At 46.2% G+C, this 27,689-nt stretch overlaps 1 protein-coding gene across 1 annotated transcript; it reads right to left on the bottom strand.

Annotated features, from left to right (window-relative positions):
- Nucleotides 1-243: 243 nt before the first annotated feature.
- On the bottom strand, nt 244-27,689 carry lrp3 (low density lipoprotein receptor-related protein 3). The gene is made up of 7 exons (XM_060837914.1): nt 27,439-27,689; nt 16,010-16,051; nt 6,864-7,002; nt 6,081-6,289; nt 4,359-5,445; nt 3,291-3,423; nt 244-2,512 (listed from the first exon to the last, which is right to left on the bottom strand). Exons 1-7 carry the CDS (start codon nt 27,485-27,487, stop codon nt 1,619-1,621), a joined length of 2,553 nt encoding a protein of 850 aa, XP_060693897.1. The 5' UTR covers nt 27,488-27,689; the 3' UTR covers nt 244-1,618.

The raw sequence follows: 27,689 nt of genomic DNA, 5'->3' as shown, positions 1-27,689 counted from the left end.
TGTTATACAGTGACATCCTACCAGGACTGCTGCTGTACAGCAATAAATGGACCCTCGTGACTGCACACAGTTTTTTTTTAAGATGAAATTGCTCTTTCCAAACACAGCTTGTCATTACATGGAGTGAATCAACCATGCAATCAGTAGTTGTTTTCATAATTCAATTTGACATGGTGACATTCTTGCATAATTCAATCCAAACGACAATGCATTCACCCCACAGAGCACATTGCTCATAGGAGCTTGACTGAAGATAAAGTATTTTAATGTGAAGGTATGTGCCTGCACAGCTCTAACATTTTGGTAGAAATGTACAGTGGACATTTGTGTAAATCTCAGCATCAGGAAGTAGACCTGAATCACAGTACAAGTTGGTAATCCAATGACAGAATAGATCTTGATCCATCCCTACCCTCCCACAGACAGCACATTACTTATTCCAGGGAGCAGTTTCCATGTGGGCACTTTCATTGAGGAACACACTTTAGGCCCCTGCATCATCGCATGTTTTAACCGAGCTCCCCTTCTTGTACAAGCTATCATAAAACAGGATTGCTATTCGATATTTTGCTTGGTTTCCACATTTAGCAGCTCTATCCCAAAGTTTTCATTGAGTCAAAGGATAATCACAAGGAAAAGAAGCAAAAATAATTGAACAGTGACAATGAGAAACCACAGATAAAGAGTGGTCAATGGCCCACACTGGACACAGGGAATTTACAGTGCAGAGAGAGGGGACAGAGGAGAAAAAGAAAATAAGTATCAAGGGAGAGACGAAGGAAAGAGAGGGCAGCGAGAAGAGAGAGAGAATGAAAAGACAGAAGGGAAGAGTTTGGAGAATTGAGAGAGAAAGAAAACTACAGTTAAACTCCAGACAGAGAGGAAACAGGACAGGGAAGAGCAAATCCAGTGAAATAAACTATAGAGAGACAGATGCAGACTGGGAAGGCAGAGAAAGACAGAGTCAGAAAGCAACAGATAGATAAACTTAAGATAAAATGTATAGAGAAGCCAGAGGGTTCAACAGAAACTTAAAGACTGTTGCAATAATCAGTCCGTCAACAAATCACCGCCTCAAACCTGTCTGTTAATAGTCTAGAATGGTTATGACGGTGAGAGGTCATCCGGAATTTTGCATGGAGATTCTGAAGTAACCTCTGACTATTTCCTGGAAGCAGGTATTACAGAACAAAACCAAGATACCATCTGCAGTGGTGAGAATCATATTGCTGTGTATTCATGTCAACTCCTGAGATTCATTGGCACTCTTCAGGAATGATGGGTTTGACTGTATAAATAGGACATTTCAAAGTCTCATCAACATTTACAGCCACGTATTAAACCATACAATGGCTAAATGCTTTAAATAACATTGACGACACAACAAATGTCAGGTGATTGTAAATGCAACTGGTGTTCCAATTAAGGACTTGCTGCTGAATCCAGCACAATCCCCATGATAACGCATTACATTCAAAAGCAGCTTCAGTGATATGTGGTTCTCCTTTTTTTTTGGTTGTTGGAGAGGGAAACAACGGTTTTAAAAATACTGTAGCAATAAAAATATCAGAAAGCGTTCCCCATTGAAAATATCAGTGTGGAGATAAGGGGATGGTTCTTAGCAATCAAGCAGGGCTGGCTCATCACTCCTGGAGTCTGACTGACGGAAGGGGTTCCGGAAGGAAGGGTCTGGGGATGGGCTCTCTGCACAGATGTGTTTGTGGTGAGGCATTGATAGGGAGCATGGTCTTTCTATCACAGATTCTGGGCAACTGCAGCACTGACTCCTGCATGTAGGAGGAACCGAGGTGAAACCCTGCTGCCTGGGATCTTGGGGATGGTCGGATTCTGCTGAGAAGTAATTTCTCCCCAGCACGGTTATATTCATGGTAATCGAGCTCCTGGCCCTGCCTCCCCCAGACCTCATGGACACAGTGCGAGAGCCAGGGCGAAAACGGTGTCGGCGGCTGCTAAAGCTCCACTCCAGAGTGCCAGACAGGGGGTCGCGGATACGCACACCTCTGCTACAGCTGCTTCGTGATGACTGCCTGAGAGGAAAGTCAAAGTCAGCACTACAAGTCTCCTCAGAGCTTGAAGAGTGCAGCAAGCACGGGGTCTGTAGCTCTGTCTGACTATCGGAGCTGGGTGACGAAGACGCTTTTGGCACTGAGTTTTCTAACATCAAGGCATCTGTTGTGATCCGCGAAGTTTCACCAACTGGCCGCTCGGTCTCTGTATCTGTCTCTGAGTCAGGCTCCTCTCGAGGCTGCACACAGCTCCGCCGGCTCTCCTCTTGTTGGCAGTTCCGCACTGTCTCACTCTGACCCAGATGACAAGATGGAGCATTTGAGGCAGAGGTGGGGGTGAGCAGAGGTATAAGCCCCCAGCCCCTGGGTCTCTGGAAGAACCTGCTCCAAATCCTGTTGAGGCGTCCACGAGAGGACATCCTGCGTGTAGCGTGGCGACGAATTTGGCGTCTCATAGCTGAGCGTAAGTTCTGCAGGACAGAGGCCTGAAAACAGAGAAAAACAGCTTAGAAGCTTCACAGAATCTGGCCTGGCATCTTCAATTGACACTGAAGCCTGCAGATTCCAGAACATACAAAACAGTCCCACTCCATTCGGAGTAATGACCCATCAGGGAGGACAGCTCCATAGACCCCTTATTTACATCCCCACCCTGACAAGGCTTCACACACAAGCTTAGTCTTTCAACTGAGACATTCAGCCTCCTGGGTGAATGCAAGATATTTAGTGGCTCTACTTTCCCCAATGTCTTCACTAACATTTATCTCTCAATCAACATCACTAAAATAAATCCTCTGGGTTCCATGCAACCTGAACAGATATGGTGGACAACTGGTTTAGACATCTCCCAGCCGATGTGGAGAGACCCCAGAAAGCATTATGGAGACCCACGCCTTGTTGAAACTACTCACTGTTCTAGGATAACCCTGAAATGAAATAATTGGCCAAACTACAGTTTTCCGTTACATAACATCTTTGTAAAGCACTCGCCCTTATCCCGTCCACCTTCACTTCCAACAACTGCAAGGAGCTAATTGCGCTTCTTCACACTGACCCAGTAACCGTTCGAGCCCATCTGCCACCCAGGCATCACTTCCTCAAATGTACCCTCTTGCTCTTGAACTGAATTGGTAGCTTCCTCTTGCCCCTCCACCACCTGTACCTTCTAGATCCTGGATCCTAGGAAACTGAATTCGCTCCCTACAACACGGAGCTTTACCTTCCTTCCTGAAGAGCTGACAGTTAGTTGAGCTGAGGGGTTACCTGAGCTGGGTTGTAGACAGGGAAGTCATCGACAGGTGGGATGAGTCCCTGGGCAATCAGCTGGCCATATGATGGGGGAGCCTCACGTTGCACAAAGTCTGCCTCCAGCCGGGTCATGGGGGTGTCAAAAGCTCTAAAACAAAAAAGGAAACCTGATCTGTAAAAGGAAACATTGTGGTTCAGAACAATATAAATTCAAAAACACCGAACTCAGATCTACATAATCCCAACTGATACCATAGTTGATGATGCAGTTACTACATGACAGACGGTCAGCGCTGAGGGGGCGCCGCACTGTCGGAGGGTCAGCGCTGAGGGGACGCCGCACTGTCGGAGGGTCAGCGCTGAGGGGGCGCCGCACTGTCGGAGGGTCAGCGCTGAGGGGGCGCCGCACTGTCGGAGGGTCAGCGCTGAGGGGGCGCCGCACTGTCGGAGGGTCAGCGCTGAGGGGGCGCCGCACTGTCGGAGGGTCAGCGCTGAGGGGGCGCCGCACTGTCGGAGGGTCAGCGCTGAGGGGGCGCCGCACTGTCGGAGGGTCAGCGCTGAGGGGGCGCCGCACTGTCGGAGGGTCAGCGCTGAGGGGGCGCCGCACTGTCGGAGGGTCAGCGCTGAGGGGGCGCCGCACTGTCGGAGGGTCAGCGCTGAGGGGGCGCCGCACTGTCGGAGGGTCAGCGCTGAGGGAGCGCCGCACTGTCGGAGGGTCAGCGCTGAGGGAGCGCCGCACTGTCAGAGGGTCAGCCCTGAGGGGACGCTGCACTGTTGCAGGGTCAGCCACACTCTCAGACAGTCAGTCCTGGAGTAGCACCATGCTGGTGAATCAGGACCAAGTGGGAGCAGAGTGATTTTTCAACAAAGTTTATCCATGTTGTGGGAGCAGATATTTTGAAAAAAGATCATAATGAGGGCCCTCAGCCCTCGTAGTAAAAGCTCCCTTGCTCTGATCTAGCGTAATCTTACAAATTAGTAATAGTGAATATTCTTCATTTAAAACTTTGTTGAGTTTATTTTTTACTGAAACCCAACAGCGTGTGTGACTGTGATGGAGATGTACAGCTCTGGCTATGGTACCTGTATTCGCGGGTCCTGAGGGAGTACAGCTTGAAAGCACAGCCCAAGGCAATGACCAGCAGGAGGCCACATATCAGGCTTCCAATCAAGGCAGCTGTGATCACTTTCCTTGGCACCACCACCAGGCAGTTCTGCTCATCACTGCCATCCTGGCAATCCTCCTGGCCATCACATCGCCACTGCTCAAAGATGCAGATCTTGGTACCACAGTGAAAATTCCCGGGCTGGCAGGAGAAGCAGTTTTTCTCATCAGCGCCATCAGGGCAGTTCTTCTGGTTGTTACAGCGGTCTGCCAGCGGGTAGCACATGCCACTGGTGCCCCCACATGGATATTCATCCTTTTGGCAGGCAGCACAGTTCTCCTCATCCTTGCCATTCGGACAGTGCCACCAACCATCACAGCGCTGAGTGTCTGCAAAACAGCCCCCATCATTCCCACAAGGGTGCTCTTGTGGAAGGCAGTAGCCTTTCACCTGGTATGTGGCATTGAAACCATGGCCTGTGCTGCCAGGGTCAGTATGGTAGAAGACGGTGATTTGACCTTGTGAGGACTCAATGGTGACAGTGTGCCGATTATTACGGAACGACAATGCCTGAAGCAGTCTGCCCTGCTGCCTGCTTGCTCCATCATACACATGCACCTTATCATTGTAGCCCAACTGTAGGTTCAGTTGCAGCACAATGTGCCTGCTGTCCTGAGTGTCCACCACCCACATACAGTCCGACTGTGCCCGGTCTTGCTGCGACCGGAAGTAGTCAGGTGAAGCAAACGAACCATAGAAATTGCCCATTCTCTTGCCACAGCTGGTATCAGGACAATTTTCCTCATCCGTCCCCTGGTCACAATCCACGCTGCCATCGCACCGAACTTTCAGCGAGAGGCACTGGGGGACATCATTAACCAGGCAATGGAAAGTTCTAGTTGAACACTGGCTTGTATGTGGCATGGTCGGAGGGAGCTGACAATCCTGCTCATCAGAGTTATCTCCACATTCATCCATATCATTACATCTCCACGTGCTCAGGATACATTTCCCATTCCCACACAGGAATTCATCCGGCTTGCAGCTGCTCTGAGTCAGTCTCCCTGTGTGAACAGTAAAAGATCACAACCTCAGGCACTGCAGCAACACAGTGTGCAGCACAGGAACAAGTGAGTCTTGCTGAACAGGCCCTCCCTTCTTCCCAGCCTCATTTCAACAATCCTGTTCATGGGGAAAGTGGATAACTCCAACCCTAGACAGAGACCTGGCTTTGATAGATCTACATTTTATCAATGACTGCACAAATCCCTTCCTGGATCTTGACCTAAATTCATAATTTCTTGGAAATGCTGTGTTTACCTCTGCTCAAAGTGACTTTCTGACCTTCTTAAAAGAAAACAAGTCATCCTTCACATTTTCTTCCACTTTAGAACCCAAATTTCCAACCATTAATGAGTTTTCATCACACTTAGCATGTTTTTCTATGGCTTTCTCCCTTCTGTTTATCTAGCTTGTCTAAAATGCAACAATATTTACCTTAACCTCATCTTGTGTTCATAATTTCCATGTGGTAATCACTCTGTGTGGAAAGTTTTATTACGGAATATCTTGTAATTATGGCCCCTGTCGTGGGCTTTTTCACAAGTGGAAATCTTTCTTTTTAATCCACCCATTAACCCTTATATCAGCAGTCATCCTCCCACCAACACAATACAACCAGTGGGTTTATCAGGCACACCTCGGATATAGGACAATCGGAATCCCCGAGAGCGCCCTGAGCTAGTCGGATCGGAATGAAAGAAGATCCACGCATGGTCTCTGGTGGAGATGAAGGGTTGGGGGGTGTATGAGCCACACATTCTGTATTCCTCTCGCTTTGGGGCTGGTCCAACCATCAGCCAGTCCACCGTACATTTGTGAGAATTCTCTAGGTCAAAATTCTGAAAGCTGGAAAATTGAGAGAAAGAAAGTCAGCCTCATGCTGGATAAATCCCACAACTGAGTAACTCCCACTCTGCACCAGATATTCCCCACCTATGATAATAATGCTGGAGATCTGAAACAAATCCAGAGAATGCTGGAGAAACTTAGCAAGCCTGACAGTATCTGTAGAGAGAGAAACAGAGTTAACACTTCAAATCCAATACGACTCTTTACTGAACACGACTCAGACTGGACTGATTAACTGCCTCTTTGTGCTAACCCTCCTGACTTAACTCAAGCATCTTTTCCCTGAATGTACCGAAAACCATACCCACCATGGTATTGCACACAAACGATGAAACAATGCACATTTCAGTTAGTCAATGGTGATCAGAAGCAACCCCATGAACCCTACAGTGAAACCAACCATAATCATATCCTAAAAGGACCTATCTGGGAGCTCCCTCACTAACTGTGCTACACTGGCAAGTGTACCTAATGGGAGAGAGGACAGTGTCCTGCTCACCAAGTTACTTACTAATCAGGAAGGCAAGTTGCTGCAAAGCACGCTGTCAAACTGAAAACTCAGGCCCAGTACCTGATGGTTATGAGGTCTCCATAGTCCCCCTGGATGTACCAGCTGCAATTCATAGATGGAGGATAATTCATGGGCCAGGAGGGGCTGTAGATAACTCCACGTTGCTCTTTGTGTGGCTCCAGCCTCCCATGGCAGGCGGCTGAAAGAACAGGGAAAAAGGAAATGTGCACATTGAGATCAACCATTGCAACATGGAGAAAATAAAATTGTCAGCCCTCTCCCCGCTCAGTGCAATGAACAATAACTGACCTCAGTTTTACATTTCCACATTTTTTTAATGTTGAATTTTCAGATAACACAGCTAACTGCTTCAGAAATACATCAGTAGCATGAGTGAGCCACAAATTTCACATAAATGGTTAGAACCTTTTTTTTTCATGAAAATTGTGATGCCTTTGGGGAGGCACCGTGGCTCAGTGGTTAGCACAGCTAGCTCAAGAGTGCAAAGGTCCTGGGTTCAATTCTAGCCTCTGGCAACAGTCTGTATGGAATTTACACATTTTTCATGTGTCTCTTTTGGTTTCCTCTGGGTGGTCCAGTTTCCTCCAACGGTCCAAAGGTGTGCAGGTTAGGTAGTTCAGTAGGTTGAGCAGAATGGTTTGATCGATGCAACTAGTTCAGGAAACAGTCAGACTTAACCTGGCTCAGCCCAACCTCATTAGACAGCTTCATTCACATGCCCTTGGTACAGTGAGAAATCTGCAGGATCCCTAATAGGCTGACTTATAAACTGATTAGTCAGTGATAGATCTTCATTGCAGTGGTCATGCCAGATGCACTCTGAATGAGGGCTGCAGTGACAGACCAATGCATTACTCTGATGCTACAGTGAAGCAGAGGCCCAAAGATATATTGTCAAAGTACAAGAGACAATTCGGCCATTGGGCCCACCCATACAAACAGTCCAGACAGTCCCATTCTCTAGTTGCATTCGTGGAGCCTCGAAAGTTATTTTTCTTCAAGTGAACATCCAATCTCATTCTGAAATTATTAGCTGTCTCCATTTCGTGAGAGAGATTAGGAGGGAAGATGTGGTAACAGAGAAAGAGAAGGCAAAAGAATTGGAGAGCCGGTGCAGACATGATAGGTCAAATGACCTCTTTTTGCACTGTACAATTTGTGGAAATAAATACTTCCCACCCTGAACTCAACACGTGGGCTTGGTTCTCAGAAATGAAAAGTCAGTCACGATTCAAAAAGTAAAGCAGCGGCAGCAGTGGTCAAAACAAAGCAACGAGCTATCACCAACTGTGTAATTTACAGAAGTTTAGATTAGATTACCTACAGTATGGAAACAGGCCCTTCGGCCCAACAAGTCCAAACCGGCCCTCCGAAGAGTAACCTCCCCAGATCCATTTCCCTACCCTATACTTTCCCCTGACTAACACACCTACCACTACGGCCAATTCACCTGACCTGCACATCTGCTGCCTCACAGCGCCTGAGACCCGGGTTCAATTCCCAACTCAGGCGAATGACTGTGTGGAGTTTGCACGTTTTCCCCGTGCCTGCGTGGGTTTCCTCCGGGTGCTCCGGTTTCCTCCCACAGTCCAAAGATGTGCGGGTCAGGTGAATTGGCCATGCTAAATTGCCCGTAGTGTTAGGTAAGGGGTAAATGTATGGGTGGGTTGCGCTTCGGCGGGTCAGTGTGGACTTGTTGGGCCGAAGGGCCTGTTTCCACACTGTAAGTAATCTAATCTAATCTAATCTTTGGATTGTGAGAAGAAACCGGAGCACCCAGAGGAAACCCACACTGACTATCAATGATACAAATATCTCAGCAAGAGGCCCAGCAATCACTTGCCTAGCTTCCCACAGAGTTCTAGGGTACACCTCTTCGGGTCCTGGGGATTTATTCACCTTGATGCATTTCAAGACATCCAGCACTTCAGGCAGTAGAGTCATAGAGATGTACGGCACGGAAACAGACCCTTCGGTCCAACCCGTCCGTGCCAATCAGATATCCCAACCCAATCTAGTCCCACCTGCCAGCATCCAACCCATATCCCTCTAAACCCTTCCTATCCATATACCCAGTAGCCTAATGCAGACATTAAACCTGGGTCCCTGGTGCTGGGAGGCTGCAGTGCTCACCACTGAGCCACCAGAAGCCATCACTAAAACAAATCGACAATGTCCAGTGAACTTTTAATAACCTCTTATAAAAAACCTCTAGATATTTCCATAGTATTTGAAACTAAACCTGTTCCTCACCATCCTTCAAATTAGTTCATTGGTTAAAATGGCTTTGACCTTCTCAAAAGACACCTGGCACTTCCAAGACCACACGACCTCAGTTTTCTTTTGCAACAATAAACAAGGTAAGGCTTATACAATTAATGGCAGGGCCTTGGGCAGGATTATGGAACAGAGAGACCCAGGAGTTCAGGTATAGAATTAGAACATAGAACAGTACAGCACAGAACAGGCCCTTCAGCCCACGATGTTGTGCCAACCATTGATCCTCATGTAAGGTAAACTTAATGTACGAACCCGCACATTTCTGTGACGAGATGCATGTCCAGCAGTCTCTTAAATGTCCCCAATGACCTCACTTCCACAATTGCTGCTGGCTACACATTCCATGCTCTCACAACTCTCTGTGTAAAAACCCGCCTCTGACATCCCCTCTATACTTTCCTCCAACCAGCTTAAAACTATGACCCCTGGTGTTAGCCATTTCTGCCCTGGGAAATAGTCTCTGGCTATCGACTCTATCTATGCCTCTCATTATCTTGTATACCTCCATTAGGTCCCCTCTCCTCCTCCTTTACTCCAATGAAAAAATTCCGAACTCAGTCAACCTCTCTTCATAAGATAAGCCCTCCAGTCCAGGCAGCATCCTGGTAAACCTCCTCTGAACCATCTCCAAAGCATCCACATCTTTCCTATAATAGGGCGACCAGAACTGGACACAGTATTCCAACTGTGGTCTAACCAAAGTTTTATAGAGCTGCAACAAGATCTCATGGCTCTTAAACTCAATCCCCCTGTTAATGAAAGCCAAAACACCATATGCTTTCTCAACAACCCTGTCCACTTGGGTGGCCATTTTAAGGGATCTATGTACCTGCACACCAAGATCCCTCTGTTCCTCCACACTGCCAAGAATCTTGTCATTAATCCTGTATTCAAATTTCAAGTTTGACCTTCCAAAATGCATCACCTCGCATTTATCCAGGTTGAACTCCATCTGCCACCTCTCAGCCCATCTCTGCATCCTGTCAATGTCCCGCTGCAGCCTACAACAGCCCTCTATACTGTCAACGACACCTCCAATCTTTGTGTCGTCTGCAAACTTGCTGACCCATCCTTCAATCCCCTCATCTAAGTCATTAATAAAAATTACAAACAGTAGAGGCCCAAGGACAGAGCCCTGTGGAACACCACACACCACTGACTTCCTGGCAGAATATTTTCCTTCTACTACCACTCGCTGTCTTCTGTTGGCCAGCCAATTCTGGATCCAGACAGCTAAATTTCCCTGTATCCCATTCCTCCTGACCTTCTGAATGAGCCTACCATGGGGAACCTTATCAAATGCCTTGCTGAAGTCCATATACACCACATCCACAGCTCGACCCTCATCAACTTGTCTAGTCACATTCTCAAAGAACTCAATGTGAGGCATGACCTGCCCCTCACAAAGCCGTGCTGACTGCATTTAATCAAGCCATGCTCTTCCAGATGGTCATAAATCCTATCCCTCAGAATCCTTTCTAACACCTTGCAGACGACAGACGTGAGACTTACTGGCCTGTAATTGCCGGGGATTTCCCTATTTCCTTTCTTGAAGAGAGGATTTACATTTGCCTCCCTCCAGTCCTCAGGTACGACTCCAGTGGAGAGAGAGGATGCAAAGATCTTTGCAAGTGGCGAAGCAATCACATTTCTCGCTTCCCAAAGCAGCCGAGGACAAATCTGGTCTGGCCCTGGCGACTTGTCAATCTTAATGTTTGTCAAAATTTACAGCACACCAGCTTCCTCAATCTCTATCCATTCAGCATGCTTACCCGCTCCTCAATGGTTTCATTCACTACAAGGTCCTTTTCTTTAGTAAAGACAGAAGCAAAACACTCATTTTGGGCTTCCCCTACCTCCTCAGAATCTATATACAAGTTCTCTATGCTATCCCTGATCAGCCCTACTCTTTCCTTGATCATTCTCTTATTCCTCACATAAGTGTAAAATGCCTTTGGATTCTCCCTAATCCTTCCTGCCAAGCCTTTCTCGTGCCCCCTCCTGGCTCTCCTCAGACCATTTTTGAGCTCCTTCCTCGCCTGCCTGTAATCCTCTCGAGCTGAGCAAGACCCTCGCTTCCTCCATCTTATGTAAGCTGCCTTCTTTCTTTTGAAGAGAAGCTCCTCCACTTTCGTCATCCAAGGTTCCTTTATCTTACCCCTTCTTGCCTGTCTCAGAGGAACACATTTATGCATCACTCGCAACAACTGTTTGTTTAAGGAACAGTCTCCACATGCCCTTTCCATGGAACAATTGCTCCCAGTCCATGCTTCTCAACTCATGTCTGATAGCATCATAGTTTCCTTTTCCCCAATTAAATATCCTCCCATTGTGCCTGCTTCTCTCCTTCTCCATGGCTATGTAGAATTTTCGACACATATAGTCAGGGTGGTTAAAAAAGTGTTTAGTATGCTTGCCTTTGCTCAGTCCTCTGAGTATAGGAGCTGGGAAATTTCATTGTGGTTGTACAGAAGGTTGGGGAGGTCTCTTCTGGAATATTGTGTCTCGTTCTGGTCACCCAGTTATAGGAAGGATATTATCAAGCTGGAGATGGTTCAGGAGAGATTTACCAGGATGTTGCCAGGTATGGAAGGCTTGAGTTATAAGGAAAGGCTGGGACTTTTTCATTGAAGAGTAGGAGGTTGAGACGTGACCTTATAGAAATTTATAAAATAATGAAGGGTATAAATAGATAATGGTAGTTATCTTTTCCTTATGATAGGGGATTTCAAGACTAGGGGGTACATTTTTAAGGTGAGAGATTTAAAAATATGGGGAAACGTTTTTACCCGGAGGGTGGTTCAAATGTGGAATGAACTTCCAGAGGAAGTGGGGAATGTGGGTACAAATACATTATTTGGATAAGTACATAAATAGAAAATGTTTAGCGGGATATATGGACCAGAAGCAGGCAAGTGGGACTATAGACTGGTTGGACCAAAGGGTCCGTTTCCTTGTTGTAGGACTCTATGGCCTCTTAACAAATCCATCGATAGAGCCACTATAGTGCTGACATTTGGTACAAACTTACAATCAAAGTCACACATCCCCAATGGTCTCAATGCATCCCTGTTTAGTTTCTGGGATACAGAACAGCACTAATACTTGTGAGAAAGTCTATAAGGTATGAGCAGGTAAGGAAAGAGTTAAGGTTTGAGTTGTGTGAGACAAAGGCTCAGCTAGCTTGACTTAGATCAGATAAGAACTTGCAATAAACAATGAGGCACTGGAGGCAAGGGTAGTGGGTTGAGAGGTGGAAAAGCATTCCTTATGTAAAGCTATTTAACAAGTTGAAAAAGCTTTCATTATGTGAAGCCAGTTAACAAGGCTAAGAACAGATGGCTTCATCATTACTGCTGATGCTCACTGATTGTAACATTCACCCAATCAATAGAGGTTGCCTTATTTGGAAGCTGCTCTCTGTAAGTGACTATATAATTCCTTAAGAATCTGCTGTTCAAGAGAAGACCATGAACTTGTGTCCCTGTGCACATGGGCGATCGTTTTCTCCGCCTCCAGGGCCTGAAATAAAGATGAAGGAGGGAAAGCCATACCGTGCCTCTGAGTGTTTGCTTTGACTGATCCAGGGATAGGGAAACAGGGTGACACTTGCACCTGGCTGTTCTTGGCAGCACTTGGCCTGTCATACTGTTTGTGCCCTAGGTAGGTTAGTCATGCCAATGCAAATTTACCTTTGGCAAGGTTTATCACCAAATCAGTCAAATGCAGTTGCCTAAATGAAGTTCTCATTTCTTTCAAATCACTCTCCCGAGTGTCACAGCATACCAATACGTCGAGTAAAAAATGAGGTCTGCAGATGCTGGAGATCACAGCTGAAAATGTGTTGCTGGTCAAAGCACAGCAGGCCAGGCAGCATCTCAGGAACAGGGAATTCGACGTTTCGAGCATAAGCCCTTCATCAGGAATGAGAGAGAGTAGCCAAGCAGGCTAAGATAAAAGGTAGGGAGGAGGGACTTGGGGGAGGGGCGATGGAGGTGGGATAGGTGGCTGAAGAGTTTCTGTGCAGAGGAGATGACCTGGGGGGTGCAGTGAGAGAGAGATACCAATACGTCATCAAGATAAACTAGGAAATAAGGCACACAGGGTGCCAATTGGATAATCAGGCTCTAAAAAGTTGCTGGAACACTTTTCAGACCAAATGGCATTGTCTGATTTTGTAAAAGACTGTCTAGTTTTAGAGGCTGATATGTCTTCAGCTCAGGTATTAAATATTCTTTTAACAAATCCATTTTGATAAGAAATCTAGCATTACCAATGCAGCCTTCCAAGTGAGGGAATCAGTATGAATCTGCCCTCATTACTGCCAAGATTAGAGTGGTGCTGGAAAAGTACAGCCGGTCAGGCAGCATCTGAGGAGCAGGAAAATCGATGTTTCGGGCAAGAGCCCTTCATCAGGAATGAGGCAGGGAGCCACGGGAGTGAAGAGATAAATGGGAGGGGGTGGGGCTTGTGGGGAGGTAGCTGAGAGTGCAATAGGTGGATGGAGGAAGGGGTAAAGGTGATAGGTTGGAGAGGAGGGTAGAGCGGATAGGTGGGAAGGGAGATTGGCAGGTAGGACAGGTCATGAGGATGGTGCTGAGCTGGAAGGTTGGAACTGGGGTAAGGTGGGAACTGGGGTAAGGTGGGGGGGAGGAGAAATAAGGAAACTGGCGAAGTCCACATTGATGCCCTGGGGTTGAAGTGTTCCGAGGCAGAAGATGAGGCGTTCTTCCTCCAAACGTCGGGTGATGAGGGAGTGACAGCGGAGGAGACCCAGGACCTGCAAGTCTTCGGCAGAGTGGGAGGGGGAATTGAAATGTTTGGCCACGGGGCAGTAGGGTTGATTGGTGTGAGTGTCCCAGAGATGTTCTCTAAAGCGCTCTGTTAGGAGGCATCCAGTCTCCCCAATGTAGAGGAGACCACATCGGGAGCAACGGATACAATAAATGATATTGGTGGATGTGCAGGTAAAACTTTGATGGATGTGGAAGGCTCCTTTGGGGCCTTGGATGGAGGTGAGGGAGGAGGTGTGGACGCAGGTTTTGCAATTCCTGCGGTGGGAGAGTGAGTTGTGGGGGCATGGACCTGACCAGGTAGTCACAGAGGAAACGGTCTTTGCAGAAAGGGGTGGGGAGGGAAATATATCCCTGGTGGTGGGGTCCGTTTGGAGGTGGCAGAAATGTTGGCGGATGAGGCAGTTTATGCGAGATGGCACCAATGCAGTCATCAATGTAGCGGAGGAAGAGGTGGGGAGTGGTACTGGTGTAACTACGGAGGTTGGACTATTCTACGTAGCCGACAAAGAGACAGGCATAGCTGGGGCCCATGGCTACCCGTTTCATCTGGAGGAAGTGTGAGGATTTGAAAGAGAAACTGTTGAGGGTGAGGACCAGTTCAGCCAATCGAATGAGCGTGTCAGTGGAAGGGTACTGGTGGGGACGTCGGGAGAGGAAGAAACGGAGGGCTTGGAGGCCCTGGTCATGGTGGATGGAGGTGTACAGGGACTGGATGTCGACTTTACTGTTGTTGATACAGAACGTGGTTGACACATCAGACTTAGGCACTAACACAACCAGGGAATTCCAGCTGCGTTGACTGGATTCAATTCAGCAGCTTTTCCAATATTGATTGGATTCCTGTTTTCACCTGGGTCTGATTCTTAAGACCTAAGTGATAAAGATGTTTTATAGGAGAGGATTCTGTTACATCCACATCAAGTATGGTTAATGTTGTTCACCCTAGTATTCCCTACAAACCTCTTTAAAATTTGGTGTGTAACCTTGCCAGGTCTGTTCATTCTTCTGTCTCCAAACCTGCCTAACCATTCAGGGTTAGCTAACCAGAGAGTAGTCTTGTTCTAGGTGTCCTCTTCATTATTTCTTTCAGCCTCCACTGGCCTTATTACCTGTATTTGCTTATCAGCCTCTCGACATGGACAATGCTTCAACATATTATTTAATTATGTGAGATATTGTTAAGAACTAGTTTTTTTGGTTTTCAGAAGCGCTGTCTTCATTCTCACTAGCTCTTCCATTCAATGATGCACTCATGCAGCAACAATATCTTCAGTATTTATGTTAAATTGTCTTAGGGATTTCTATTTTAGAATCACAAAAGCACAAATAGCAAAGACTGTATGCATACATATTCTAAACATTTATCAAAATAAATATTTGGCGCAAGGCAATTTAGGGAATGAAATAAATTAAAGTTCAGGATTAAGATTGGATTTTAAATTAAATCCCAAAAGGAATGTAAGATGGAGACTTGTTGATGTGAAACAATTTGTATATGGAGAAAATAAATGTGTGATTGCAGCAGAATCCTTTTTTATATATATATATATATATATGTAAAATGCATAATCATCAAGCTCACTCATGTTTTTACGCTAAAAGTAGGGGACAAAACAAACAATGCGTTCACTCTAGTTTCAAAGCGTTATAGCAAAATTCAAAACATCATGGTGACCAGCCTGGCTGAAATTCAGAGCCAGCCCAGCCAACTGGCTGGGACATGGGCACTGCCACAACAGGCAGTCACCTCACTTGGGTAGGCTGAGCAACCACTTCCCAGAACTTACTCCAATCTCAATAAAATCTCCTCATGCTTAGGAAGCAGCCAGCTCAGCTCCTCCAATCCCAGCTTCCCTCTCAGATCATTGCTGTCATTGACTCTTTTTCTCAAGCAGTGACGAGAGTAGGGAAGAGCGAATCAGAGATTGGTGGAGCTGGAGCTGTCTGCAGAGGAGACACCAGATCTCTGATTTGAGGAATAACTCCTCAAAGATTCTGCCTTGCCCTGTTTCTCTAATTGATCAACTCTGTGATTGGTTTTACTTTCAGAGGAGAATGTGCCCGCCCTCCTACCTTGAGTATTACATACTTGGAGGAAATTACTCTTACCCATTCCGGAACATTCCACGTCTCCCAAAAAGAATGAACAAGCTGCAGAGACAAAACAAAGTAAGCCAGTTAACAAAATTAAATCACCTCTTACAGTCTACACACTACAGACTGTCCAGCTTTTCCTCACAAGTTAATCTGCTCATTCCAAGTCTAAGTAAACCTCTGGTATTTTTGATCACCTGCAGAGATTTATTATACGACAGTCCACTCACACCATTTGTATGGTCTTTTGATCTCTCTGCCTATAGATTCTGTGCCTGTGTGCTTCTCTCTCACCACTTGACAAAGGAGCAGTGCTTTGAAAGCTTGTGATTTCAAATAAATCTTTTGGACTATAACCTGGCGAGTGTGACTTCTGACTTTGCCCATCCCAGTCCAACACCGACAACTCCATATCATGGTAAGCCTTTGAACTGCTTACAACACATGAACATCCTTCCATTTACTCCAGTGGCTAGCACTGTACACAGTACTCCAGAGGCAGTAAACCACACTATTACAAGCAGGTGCTCTGCTCTGCCACTCACACTGTGTAAACTCCCACTTCATCCCTTTAATACACCAATGCTGCATCCTGTGTAGGTTGCAGCAATGCAATTGGAGTTCCCTCAGAGATTCCTCTTCAAGCTACTGGCTGTGCATTCAGCCAGCTCAGCTCTGAAATTCCTTCCCAAAAGCTGCTTATTTCTTCCTCTCCTTTATGAACCACAACCCTTCACCTATGATAAACATTTCAATCACCTGTCCTGACAGCTCCACCTTTGTCTTGATATCTGCTTTTGCATCGTGTGACATACATTCTTTGAGGCTCAGTATTAAGCACAAGTGCCGATCTTAATCCAGTCAGTAACATGTGAGAGGCTGAAATGGATTTTTTTTGGATTTACAGAATGTTAACCTTTATCTTAGGGAACACGAAGGTGAGGGATTCATATTCCAGCAATAGTAGCCCCTGGTTAAACTGAATACTGTTTAATTCCTGATCTCTTGGCATTAGATTGTGTACAACACAGATTCACAGAATGATCTTGGGGTCGAAAGGTTTACATAATAAGGACAGATTACATAGTCTAGGTTTGAACAAACATCCAAACTAAGAGCAGGGGTAGGTCATCGATGCCTTCACTCTGTCCAGCATTTCGATAAGATCAGAGCTAATCTGGTTATGGCCTCAATTCCACATTTTCACCCTCCTCCTACAGCGTTTGACTCCTGTTAGTTGAGAATCTATCCACCTCTACCTTACAAATATTTAAGGATCCTATCTCCACCACTCTCTGGGCAAGAGAATTTCACACACACTCAACCTTTGGAAAGAAGAGTTTCCTCATCTCCATCATGTATTCATTTAAATATAGAAGATTAAAGATGATTTCATTTTGATATTTAAAGTGGTAAAATGGGGTAAAGTAAGCTATTCCCTTCAAGAAAAGCAAATTATGATGGATGCTGGGAGTCTCAAATAAAGACTGGAAGTACTGGATAAACCCAGCAGGTCTGGCAGCATCTGTGGAGACTGTGAATGTTTTGCTTTGATGGTACAGTCAGGAACAAGATGTAAAAACCTTAAACATTTCAGATGGGACTCAGCAAGATGGCGGTGATTCTGTAGAACTGCTGTGGACAGCTCTGCCTAACAGCCAAGGTATACCGGTGTTTTTTGCCATCCCTGGCCAATGTATGTGGTGGAATTATTAGTTTAAAAACTTACAGAACACATTTGTTAATATTTGGGAGTGGGAAGGATGCCAAAGGGAAAAGGAGCAAACAAACAGCAGTAGGGAGGACACTCCCCTGCAGCACCTACCACACCAGAGACAGCAGCAGCAGCAGCCTCTCCTGAGCCCCTTGGGGACCTGACAGACTCACAGGAATTGGCTGCAGCGATGGAGAGACTTATCTTCAAAGTTGGGGCTGCGATTGAGGAGATCCGTGGGGAGATTCGTGCCCAGGTCCAATCTATCACATCCAAGCTGCAGAAGCATGAGCAGGAGATCCAGGGCCTCGGGGAGAGGCTGGAGGAGGTAGAGGGTCAAACTAAGGCCTCGGAAGCTGCAATGGAGTCCTCATCCAGTTGGATCCAGGTGCTGAAGCGAGAGGTGCGGGCCTTGCGAGACCATATCGACAACCTCGAAAATCGAGGTCGGAGGATAAATCTCCGAACTGTCGGGCTCCCTGAAGGTGGGGAAAACTGGCTGCTGAAGTTTTTGGGCCTTCACATCGAGTCCAGCAGGCGTCAGACTGAAAGGGCGTATCGGGTTACAGTGCACAGGTCAGGGCCGGTGCAGCATCCCTGCCCATCCTAGTGCACTGCCATTCATATAAGGACAAGCAAAAAGTCATAGAAGCTTCCAGATTACTGGGAAAAGATCCACAGGCGCTGCTGTACAAGGGGTCAAAAATCATGTTTTTCCAGGATTTTTCAGCAGCTGTAATTTGAAAGAGGAAGTCCTTCGATGAAGTTAAAAAGAGGCTGAGGAACCCGGGCATCCAGTACTCCATGAGCTACCCCGCAGTACTTCATTTCAGCCACGAGGACTCGGTCTATACATTTGACTCGGCGGATAAGGCTACAAACTTCGTAGATAATTTAAAATAAACAGATTGGCCTGAAGAACATGGTTAATGTTTGTTCTCTTTTCTAGCTTTCCCCATGTTTTCCCTTCCTTTTTTTTATTCCTTTCTTTCTCCTTTTTGGAAAGGGGGGAAAAGACCTTGGAGTAAGTTGCTCCTTTTTTTAAAAATTACTGGATTTTCTGATGGGAAATTTTGTGGATGTTCTTTGTTGTCTCTCCCCCTTGTTTTTGTTTGTTTTGCTTCTCTTTTAGTCACAAGTCGGGGTGACATGAAGCCAGGGATGTGTGGAGGGCTCATCCTGACTTGGTCTTTTCAGTTAAGGATCAGCTCCTTGTTTTTTTTTCTGGCCTAAGGCTGGGGGCACAGTCCGGGTTTGAAGGAGCTGTGAAGGAGGGGATGGGTAGGGGGAGTGCCCCCTATGGGCAGGGGAAGAGTCTTCCATTCAAGGTTCTATAATTGGTTTTCTTTGTAGTTTTTTGGTAGTAATAATTGTTTATAGTTATGATAGAGTAGTTCTTGTGTATATAGTTCTTCGACTCTACGAGTCTTCATTTACTTATGCTCGGCACTTTGTAAGCAGGGTTCTCCCTCCGAGGAGGTTCAAGGGCTTCTGAAAGGGGATATGGCTAAGTGTCTTATTAAATGGTGCACCTGGAACATTAAGGAAAGTCATTTGCCTGTTAAAAGGAAAAAAGTGCTTTCTAGCCTTGAGAGAGAAAGGGTTGATATTGGTTTGTTGCAAGAAACCCATCTTGATGATGGGGAACACCTGAAATTACAACAGGGGAGGTTATGACCGGGTATTCTTTTCATCCTTTACTACTAAAAGTAGGGGAGTGGCAGTACTTATCCAGAAAAATCTTCCGTTCACATTATTAGAGCAGGTGAAAGGATGAGCAGGGACGGTTTGGGATATTTAAAGCCTTGATACATGGGGAGGAATATGGCATTTTAAATGTCTAATGTTCTCCGGCACATCCCCTCAAATTTTTGATGAGTGCTTTCTCTAAGTTGAGTATTTTTGGAACACGGCACATTATTATGGGGGGGAATTTTAATTGTCTTATGGATCCGACAGTGGGCAGGATGCCTTGTGGGCCCCCAACTATTTCTTCGCAGGCCAAGCAGGTGGTTTGACTTATGCGAGGAGTTGGGGCTGGTGGATATTTGGAGATGTCTTCACCCTACCAGCAGGGACTTCACCTTCTTTTCGAACCCACATAAATGTCACACGAGGATTGACTTCTTTCTGGCTCCCTCGGCCCTTCTGGATTCGATTATGGGTTGTAAAATTGGGAATATAGCTATCTCTGATCACGCGGCGGTATATTTGGAGGTTAAGGCCAAGAGTGAAGGGTTAGGTTTGCGACATTGGTGTTTGAACTCTTTTCTCCATAAGGATTCCAAATTTGTGGAATACCTTTTGAAGGAGTTTCAGGAATTCTTGACTATCAACTCAGGCACGGGTACTAATCCGTCCATGCTATGGTTGACTGCTAAGGCCTTTGCTAGGGGATTAGCTATTTCCCATTCAGCTAGCCGGAAATGACAGAAGTAGGAACAGCAGCGTCTACTTGAGACGCAGTTAAAAGCCGCAGAGGCAGCACATTTTGCACGGTCTTCGGTGACTAAGCTACAGTGGATCACGGCCCTTTAGGCTGCCTTGAATTCAATACTGACACAGAACGCAAAGAAAGAACTTGCTTTTGCTAGACAGGGGCTGTTCGAATATGGGGATAGGCCAGGGAAGTATTTAGCGTACCTGACTAGGAAAAAGCGTGCTCCCCAATCCATAACTGCAATCAGAGACAGCGCCGGGGTCCTTACATACGATGCTAAAAAGATTAATGAGGCTTTTCAGAGCTTTTACTCTGAATTGTATCGGTCTGAAGGTTGAGGACAGGAGTGCTAAAATGGAGACCTTTTTAAGAACTTGGACCTCCCAGGGGTAACTTTGGGACAGGCTTCTCTCCTTAATGCCCCCTTGACAGTTCAGGAAATACAGGAGGCAGCTAGGCAACTTCAGAGTGGGAAAGCGCCTGGCCCTGATAGTCTCCCGGGTGAGTTTTATAAGGAGTTTATAGGGATTCTGTCAGGGTCGATGTTGGAGATGTACAATCGCTCCTATATGCATGAACGCCTACCACCATCTTTGAGAGAAGCTAATATTTCCTCAATTCTTAAGGAGGGGAAGGTTCCTGAGGATTGTGCTTCATACAAGCCCATCTCTCTATTACATTCAGATTTTTAGAGTCTGTCCAAGATCGTGACGCTGAGATTGGAAAGGGTGTTGCCCCATATTATTAAAGAGGACCAGACAGGCTTTATAAGGGACCGTAGATCCTGTAATAATATTAGAAGGTTACTGAATGTGGTCCAAGTTTGTCAGCAACGATCGATTCAGGGGTTAGTGATTTCCTTAGATGCAGACAAAGTATTTGACCGAGTGGAATGGCCGTATCTTTTTTATGTCTTAGAATAGTTTGGGTTGGGTGGAGTCTTTGCGAGGTGGGTGGAGGTTTTATACCACCACCCCCTGGCCGCAGTCATCACCAACGGGGTGAACTCTGGGAATTTTAGGAATGGTAGGGGTAGTCGGCAAGGCTGCCCCCTCTCACCGTTGTTATTTATGTTGGTGATAGAGCCGCTGGCAGCGGCCATTCGTCAGAACATCCACATAACCGCTCCGGAAGTGGGATCGAGGGCACACAAGATTACACTGAATGCGGATGATGTCCTTCTGTTTTTATCGAACCCGATGACCTCCGCACCCCATTTGATACAATGTGTCAATTCATTTGGGGCTATTTCAGGAAATAAGGTGAACTTTGCAAAATTGGAGGCTATGCCTTTGGGGAACCTTAAGGATGTGCCAGAAGTTGAAGGTGGCCCTAAGTTCCCTTTTAAGGGTCACGGGCAGGGTTCCGGTACCTAGGCATTTTTATTACCCCCAAGTTTGATCTGTAATTTCGGACTAACTTTGCTCACTTGCTCGACAATATTCGGCGAGATCTCCAGAGATGGGAGGCTCTTCCAATTTCACGGCTGGGCCGAATATCTTTCATTAAGATGAATGTTCTAGTTTCCTTTATCCCATGCGTATGCTCCCGATAATGTTTCCCAGGTCAACGCTGCGGAAGCTTATGGGGTGGTTTGGTTCCTTTGTCTGGCATCGTGGGAAGCCCCTCATCAAACTTACTAAATTGCAGTTGCCTCAGGGAGGGGAGGAGTTGATTTCCCAGGCACCAGGAGGTATCAATTGAGTTCCCTGCTGTCCTTGGTCTGTGATTGGGTAGGTAACGATCCAAACTCAATATGGCTGGATATTGAGGCCTCCCAGGCAAAGTGCCCTCTTGTCTGTTGTGTGGTGCACCATGTTTGTAAAAAAGTCCAAGGGAATGTGCTCCATAACTAATTTCTGCCATCCTGTTGTTCATGGATAAGATGAGGACAGTTATGGACCACTGCCGGAACCCCATTGTCATTAGTACAGTCAAGGCATGGAGGGTGATGTGTCAGAGTGAAGATTGTTTATCCAAGACTTTGCCACATACACCTATAGTTGGCATGCCAGGGTTCTGAACAGGGGTGATGGACTCAGGGTTCAGACTATGGGCAGCGAGAGGAGTTTCTAGTTTGGGAGACTTGTTTGGGGCGGGGGGGGAGTGATGGTGTCTTTTGAGTAACTGAGCTGCAAATACGTATTGCCCAGCAGAGACCTCTTCTGTTTTTTTCAGGTTAGGGATTCCATCCAGAAGACTACACTTCTCACTGAGCCCTACAAGCCCGATCCAGAGAGGTTGTTGCTACATTCCACAGGCCCTCTATTGCCTGTTGGGTGGCAGGGCCTGGCAGGATATTAACCGGTTGTGTGAGGCCTGGGAGCAAGAGCTGGGAGTGGAGATCTCTTCTGAAACATGGGAGAACATATGGGAGAATACTCGTAAGATCTCAATCTGTAACAGGACGTGTGCTACGCAGTTAAAAGTTCTGCACAGGGCTCATCTGGCACCAGACCGTCTGGCCAAGTTTAAAAAAGGGGCACCTTCAGTGTGCCCCAAATGTAAAATAAGTGTAGGTACTCTTACCCATTGCTTCTGGACATGCCACAGGCTCGGTGTTTATTGGAGCGCTGTGGTGGGAGAGATAGGGAGGGGATTGAGGACTGAAGTCAAAGTAGACCCGATATCTCTCCTCTTAGGTCTATCGAATTTACCATCTTTAGACGGGCATGGGAAGAAACTATTTAATATTCTTGCATACTGTGCATGAGAGATCATTCTGATGAATTGGGTGTCTGAGAACCCGCTGGGCTTGCTGGGATGGCAGACATTAATTATGGAGCACTTTGCCGTGGACCATTTTACAAACACGGTGCACCACACAACAGACCATTTTTATAAGACAGGGCAGCCCTATGCGAGTTATTTGGATATAGATTTGTCAGTTCTCTTAACTATGGCGTTTGTTTAACCAGGATGGTTAGATTTGTTAAGCCCTGGGCCCTGGAGGTGGGGGGGACTCCTGAGTTAATACGGGTTTATATACAATGCTCCTGTTTCCTTGTTTGGGAGCTTTGCGCCGAGGAGAGCTGTTCTGTATTTTTTTTTGGTTTATTTTTGTTTACTTTCGTTTTTTTGGTGTTGCTTTGCACAGTGTTAGGGTTTGTTTGGTATTAGAGGGTAGGTTAGTAGATAGTAGACAGTAGTTGTATTGTAACTTGTATTTTTTCATTATATTGATATTTGTTATTGATTGTATTTTTCAATAATTTATATGTTTATAATGTTAAAAAAATTTGCTAATAAAGATATTTACAAAAAAAAATTCATAAAAGACATCCAGTAATGTCAGAATCCTCAGGGGAGTGAAAATGCAGACTTGTATCTCCCTCGACATCCCCATCACCCAAACATCTTATTCAATCTTATTGGAGTTAAACATTTCAAAGATATGATTGATAAAACTTGTGTTCAGTACAGGTAACAGAATCAAAGAAATGACAGCTACAGTATAGATGAGGAATGAACAAACTAAAGCAGAGAAGATGTTTGAGGGGTTGTAAAGGCTCCTCCAAAGTTTCAAATGCACAACTTCAGGAACAGATGCTTTTGGTCATCCTGCAGTTGTGCAAACTGCTACCAGGGGAGGTAGGAGTTTGTTTTTTTTGCAGTGTTATATTGTGACCTGGAATGCACTGCCTGAAAGTGCATTGGAAGTACTTTTTCCTAAAACTCAGTCATGGATGTGGGGATCACTGGCTGGATCAACATCTATTGCCCTCCCCAGTTGCCCTTTAGATAGTGATGCTGAGCTGGTTTTTTTGAACAGCTGCAGTCATTGTGCTTCATCGTAATGCCCTTAGGGAGGGAATTTCAGGATTTTGACTCAGCAACACTGATGAAACGGTGATATATTTCCAAGCCAGGGTGGTGAGTGGCTTGGAGGGGAACTTTTAGGTGGTAGTGTGCCATGTCTCTGCTGCTCTTGTCCTTCTGGATAAAAGTGATCCCAGTGACAGCTCGGAAGGTGCTATGCATATTTGGTGAATTTCCGCAGTGCATCTTGTGGATAGTCCACATCGCTGCTACTGAGCATCAATGGTGGAGGGAGGGGATGCTTGTGGACGTGGTGCCAATCAACCAGGCTACTTGGTCTTGGATGGTGTCAGGCTTATTGAGTTGTTGGAGCTGCACCCATCCAGGCTAACGGGGAATACTCCACACACTCCTGAGTTGTGCCTTGTAGATTTATGAATAGTTTTTAAAAAGCACCTGAATAAATACTTAAAAAGGAAAAAATTGAGCAGTTTGAGGGAAGTGATATTTTTTCAATAACTCAAAGAGTCAACATAGGCATTCTGATCCACCATAGCTTCCTCCTGTGCTGTGATAGTCTATTCCTTGATTCTTTCAAGGCAACGTTCATTTTCTTTCAGTAATAGCGAAAAAAGAGCCCTGACAGAAAATCAGAACTGTATCTGAGAGTGCAAAAGCAGAATCTTTCAGTCATGGTGGTCATGGTTTGAGAGTCAAATCTAGTCCATTGCCTCTCAACATCAAATCAACAACCAATTAATACACAGCAAACTGAAACACACTGAACAATCAAAACATTTAAATACACAGGGAGTATTCATGTCACAATATAATCAAACAAAAATCCACGCACACAACATCAGCTCAGTCAACACGTTGTTCTCAATCCATTGGGTCCAGAAATCATTAAACTACTCCAAGTATATATTACACATCTAGGCAAATTCAAAAGCAGTTTCACAACCACATTTACAAATTCCAACCCCAAACATGTTTCCATTAGCACATCATTTCATTTTTTTCATGATGGAATAATTCAACCTTTTAGTTAAGGCTTCAATAAACATAAACATTGATTAAAAATAGAAAGCATCTTCTGTCCCTAACACCCTAAATTTTAAATCCATTAATATTTCATCAGCAACAAACAATATAAGTGTAGGCACAGTCTATCAACATTGCTTCCAGTTAAATAAAGAAACACTCTCAAACAAACAGGCCCAACAATTAGCTGCTCATCTGCTCTAAATTGATTTAATTATCCCCAGGGAGTAGATGTCATGGGTTAGTACAGCAATTATTCGGGTGTTTTCTTATTTTTCCTGGTGGTGGAAATTGAATAAAGATTTGTACACTTTTGTGTCTCTCACTGCGTCTCACACCTGTACACACACAACATGGGTGCTGGGGTAAAAACTAAGCTGCAAATGTGTTGCTGGTCAAAGCACAGCAGGTTAGGCAGCATCTCAGGAATAGAGAATTCGACGTTTCGAGCATAAGCCCTTCATCAGGAAGCACTATTGCAATTAGGCGGTAGTGTGGGGGATAATTTTTTTAAGAGAAAAAAAAAGAAAAAAAAAACCCAAAATAAAAGTACAGCAATTATTGCCCATCCCTTATCAGCCTGGATCAGGTGGTGGTGAGCTGCCGCAGTCCAGGTGGTTTATAGGCAACCACAGTGCTGGCAGAAAAGGAGTTCTCAAATTCTGACCAACACTGAGTTAGTTCCAAGCCGTGATGATGTGCAGCTGGTGGGATCCTGATTAATATCATATAGAAGCTCATTTCCCTTGTTCTTATTCAAAGTAATACCCTGGAATGTTTTATTTAAACACAAGAGCCCAGAAGTAGCCTCATTTTAATGTCTCATCCAAAAGATAATTCCAACACGGCCACACTCTCTCAGTACTGACTGTCTGACAATGCTGCACTACCGAAATACTGGAGTTGTGCCTCATCATGAAAAAGGTTCTGACTCATAACTTGATGTAGGTTACTGTTTTGAATAATTGATTGCAAGCTCCTCCTAATTATTACTGTCAATGCTGCTGGGCTTCATGATGAACTTCAAAGTGTCAGCACTTTCTTGTGCCATCCTTGGAAGACTGGTCACTTAGGGTTGAGGGATTGGGACCTGACAGGGGGGGGGGGTTACTGCCCACCTTCTGGACACTGTGTCCAATCCATCGTAGTTCATTTTGCTGGAATTTCACCTCAGTAATGGGGCAGCTGGCTTCAATGACAGCACTAAGATTTGCAGAGGGCTGAGCTGCCACAGGCCACCTGTTGCTGGGTCTCATCAGTGATAGCCTCTTGAAAGAGGCGGCTGCTACAGTATGAGAAATGCACAATATACCCCAGAGTCACTCCTTCAAAATCCAAACTAGGAGCTGATGGTCATTCAGCCCAACAAGCCTGCTGCTCCACTGAGGAAAATCATTGGCTGATCTGATTGTGAGCTCACCCAACATTCCCGAATTAATATGGGAGGTGGAGAGATTAACAGATCATACTGAGTTAATATATAACATTGACTTTGACAACAGTCAAGGACAAACGGAGTTTCCTGGAGTTTACTATAAATTCTGTGTGGTATGATCTTGCCTGGCGGAGGAGCAGCACTCTGGAAGCTAATACTTCCTAATAAACTTGTGGTGCTGGAAAAGTACAGCAGGTCAGGCAGCATCTGAGGAGCAGGGGAATAGATGTTTCCTCAGGAATGCCTGATGAAGGACTTATGCCCGAAAGGTCGATTTACCTGTTCCTCGGATACTGCCTGACCTGCTGTGCTTTTCCAGCACCACACTCTCGACTCTGATCGCCAGCATCTTCAGTCTTCACTTTTTTCCTGTTGGACTACAATCTGGTGTTATGCCATGTTTCACCTTGTCCATCCTGATCCAACACCAGCACTTCAGTATTTTCTGTCACTGTTCATAACATTTTGATGAATTATGTACCTGGATCACTAAATCTCTCTCTCTTCCTTGTTGTTTTCAGCTGTCCATCATTTTAGCTTCACGATTCAGACCAATCTCTCTCTGCTCCCAGTGCTTCCTATCCTTGTGCCATTGTCAATCTATTAACAGGACATGGTCCTCTAGCCCATCACCAAACTCATTCAGATCCCATTGAGATCACGACCACAACCACAGTCCCTGCAGCAGGAAGTGTCTCAGCCCTTCCCCAACATCCCCACCCCCCCAAATCACTCACCCAGGATCACCACATCTCCTCCATGGGACCCCTGGGTCTCCCAGATCCATCTGTCACATCCCCAGGTCCTCCCCATGCCCCGCACCCCGGATTCCCCGCCCCGGGATCCCACCTCTCCCCCTCTTCTCCCCCGGGTCTCTACCCCCCGGAGTTTCCCTCCCTCCCTCTCCTCCTCCTCCTCCTCCTCCTCCCCTCCCCCCCGGGTCCCCGTCCCCGTCCCCGTCCCCGTCCCCCTCCCCCGGGGTCCCTCTCCCCCCCCCCCCCCCCCCCCCCCCACCACCCCGGGTCTCTCCCCCACCCCCCCGGGTGCCTCACCGAGGATGAAGCCTCCCATCAGGGGGACCTCCCGCCGCTCCGCCGCCATCTTCACCGCCTCGGTTCCCTCACATTGTCGCCGCGGTGTCCGCCTGGCCGCTGCGCCTCTGCCCACCTCATGGTGACGGAGGAGTCGGAATGTCCTCCGCTGCCGGTCCCGGTCCCAGCTCGAGCCGCTTCTCTCTCGGTGTCGATTCAAAACCCGCCTGAGGCCGCAGGCCCACTCCGCTCTGACAGCAACATGGCGGCTC

This window comes from Hemiscyllium ocellatum, chromosome 17, assembly GCF_020745735.1.
Source record: "Hemiscyllium ocellatum isolate sHemOce1 chromosome 17, sHemOce1.pat.X.cur, whole genome shotgun sequence".
In the NCBI taxonomy this organism is placed as follows: Eukaryota; Metazoa; Chordata; class Chondrichthyes; order Orectolobiformes; family Hemiscylliidae; genus Hemiscyllium; species Hemiscyllium ocellatum.
The sequence above is the reverse complement of the archived record's forward strand: the minus strand, read 5'-3'. Positions and strand labels throughout refer to the sequence as shown.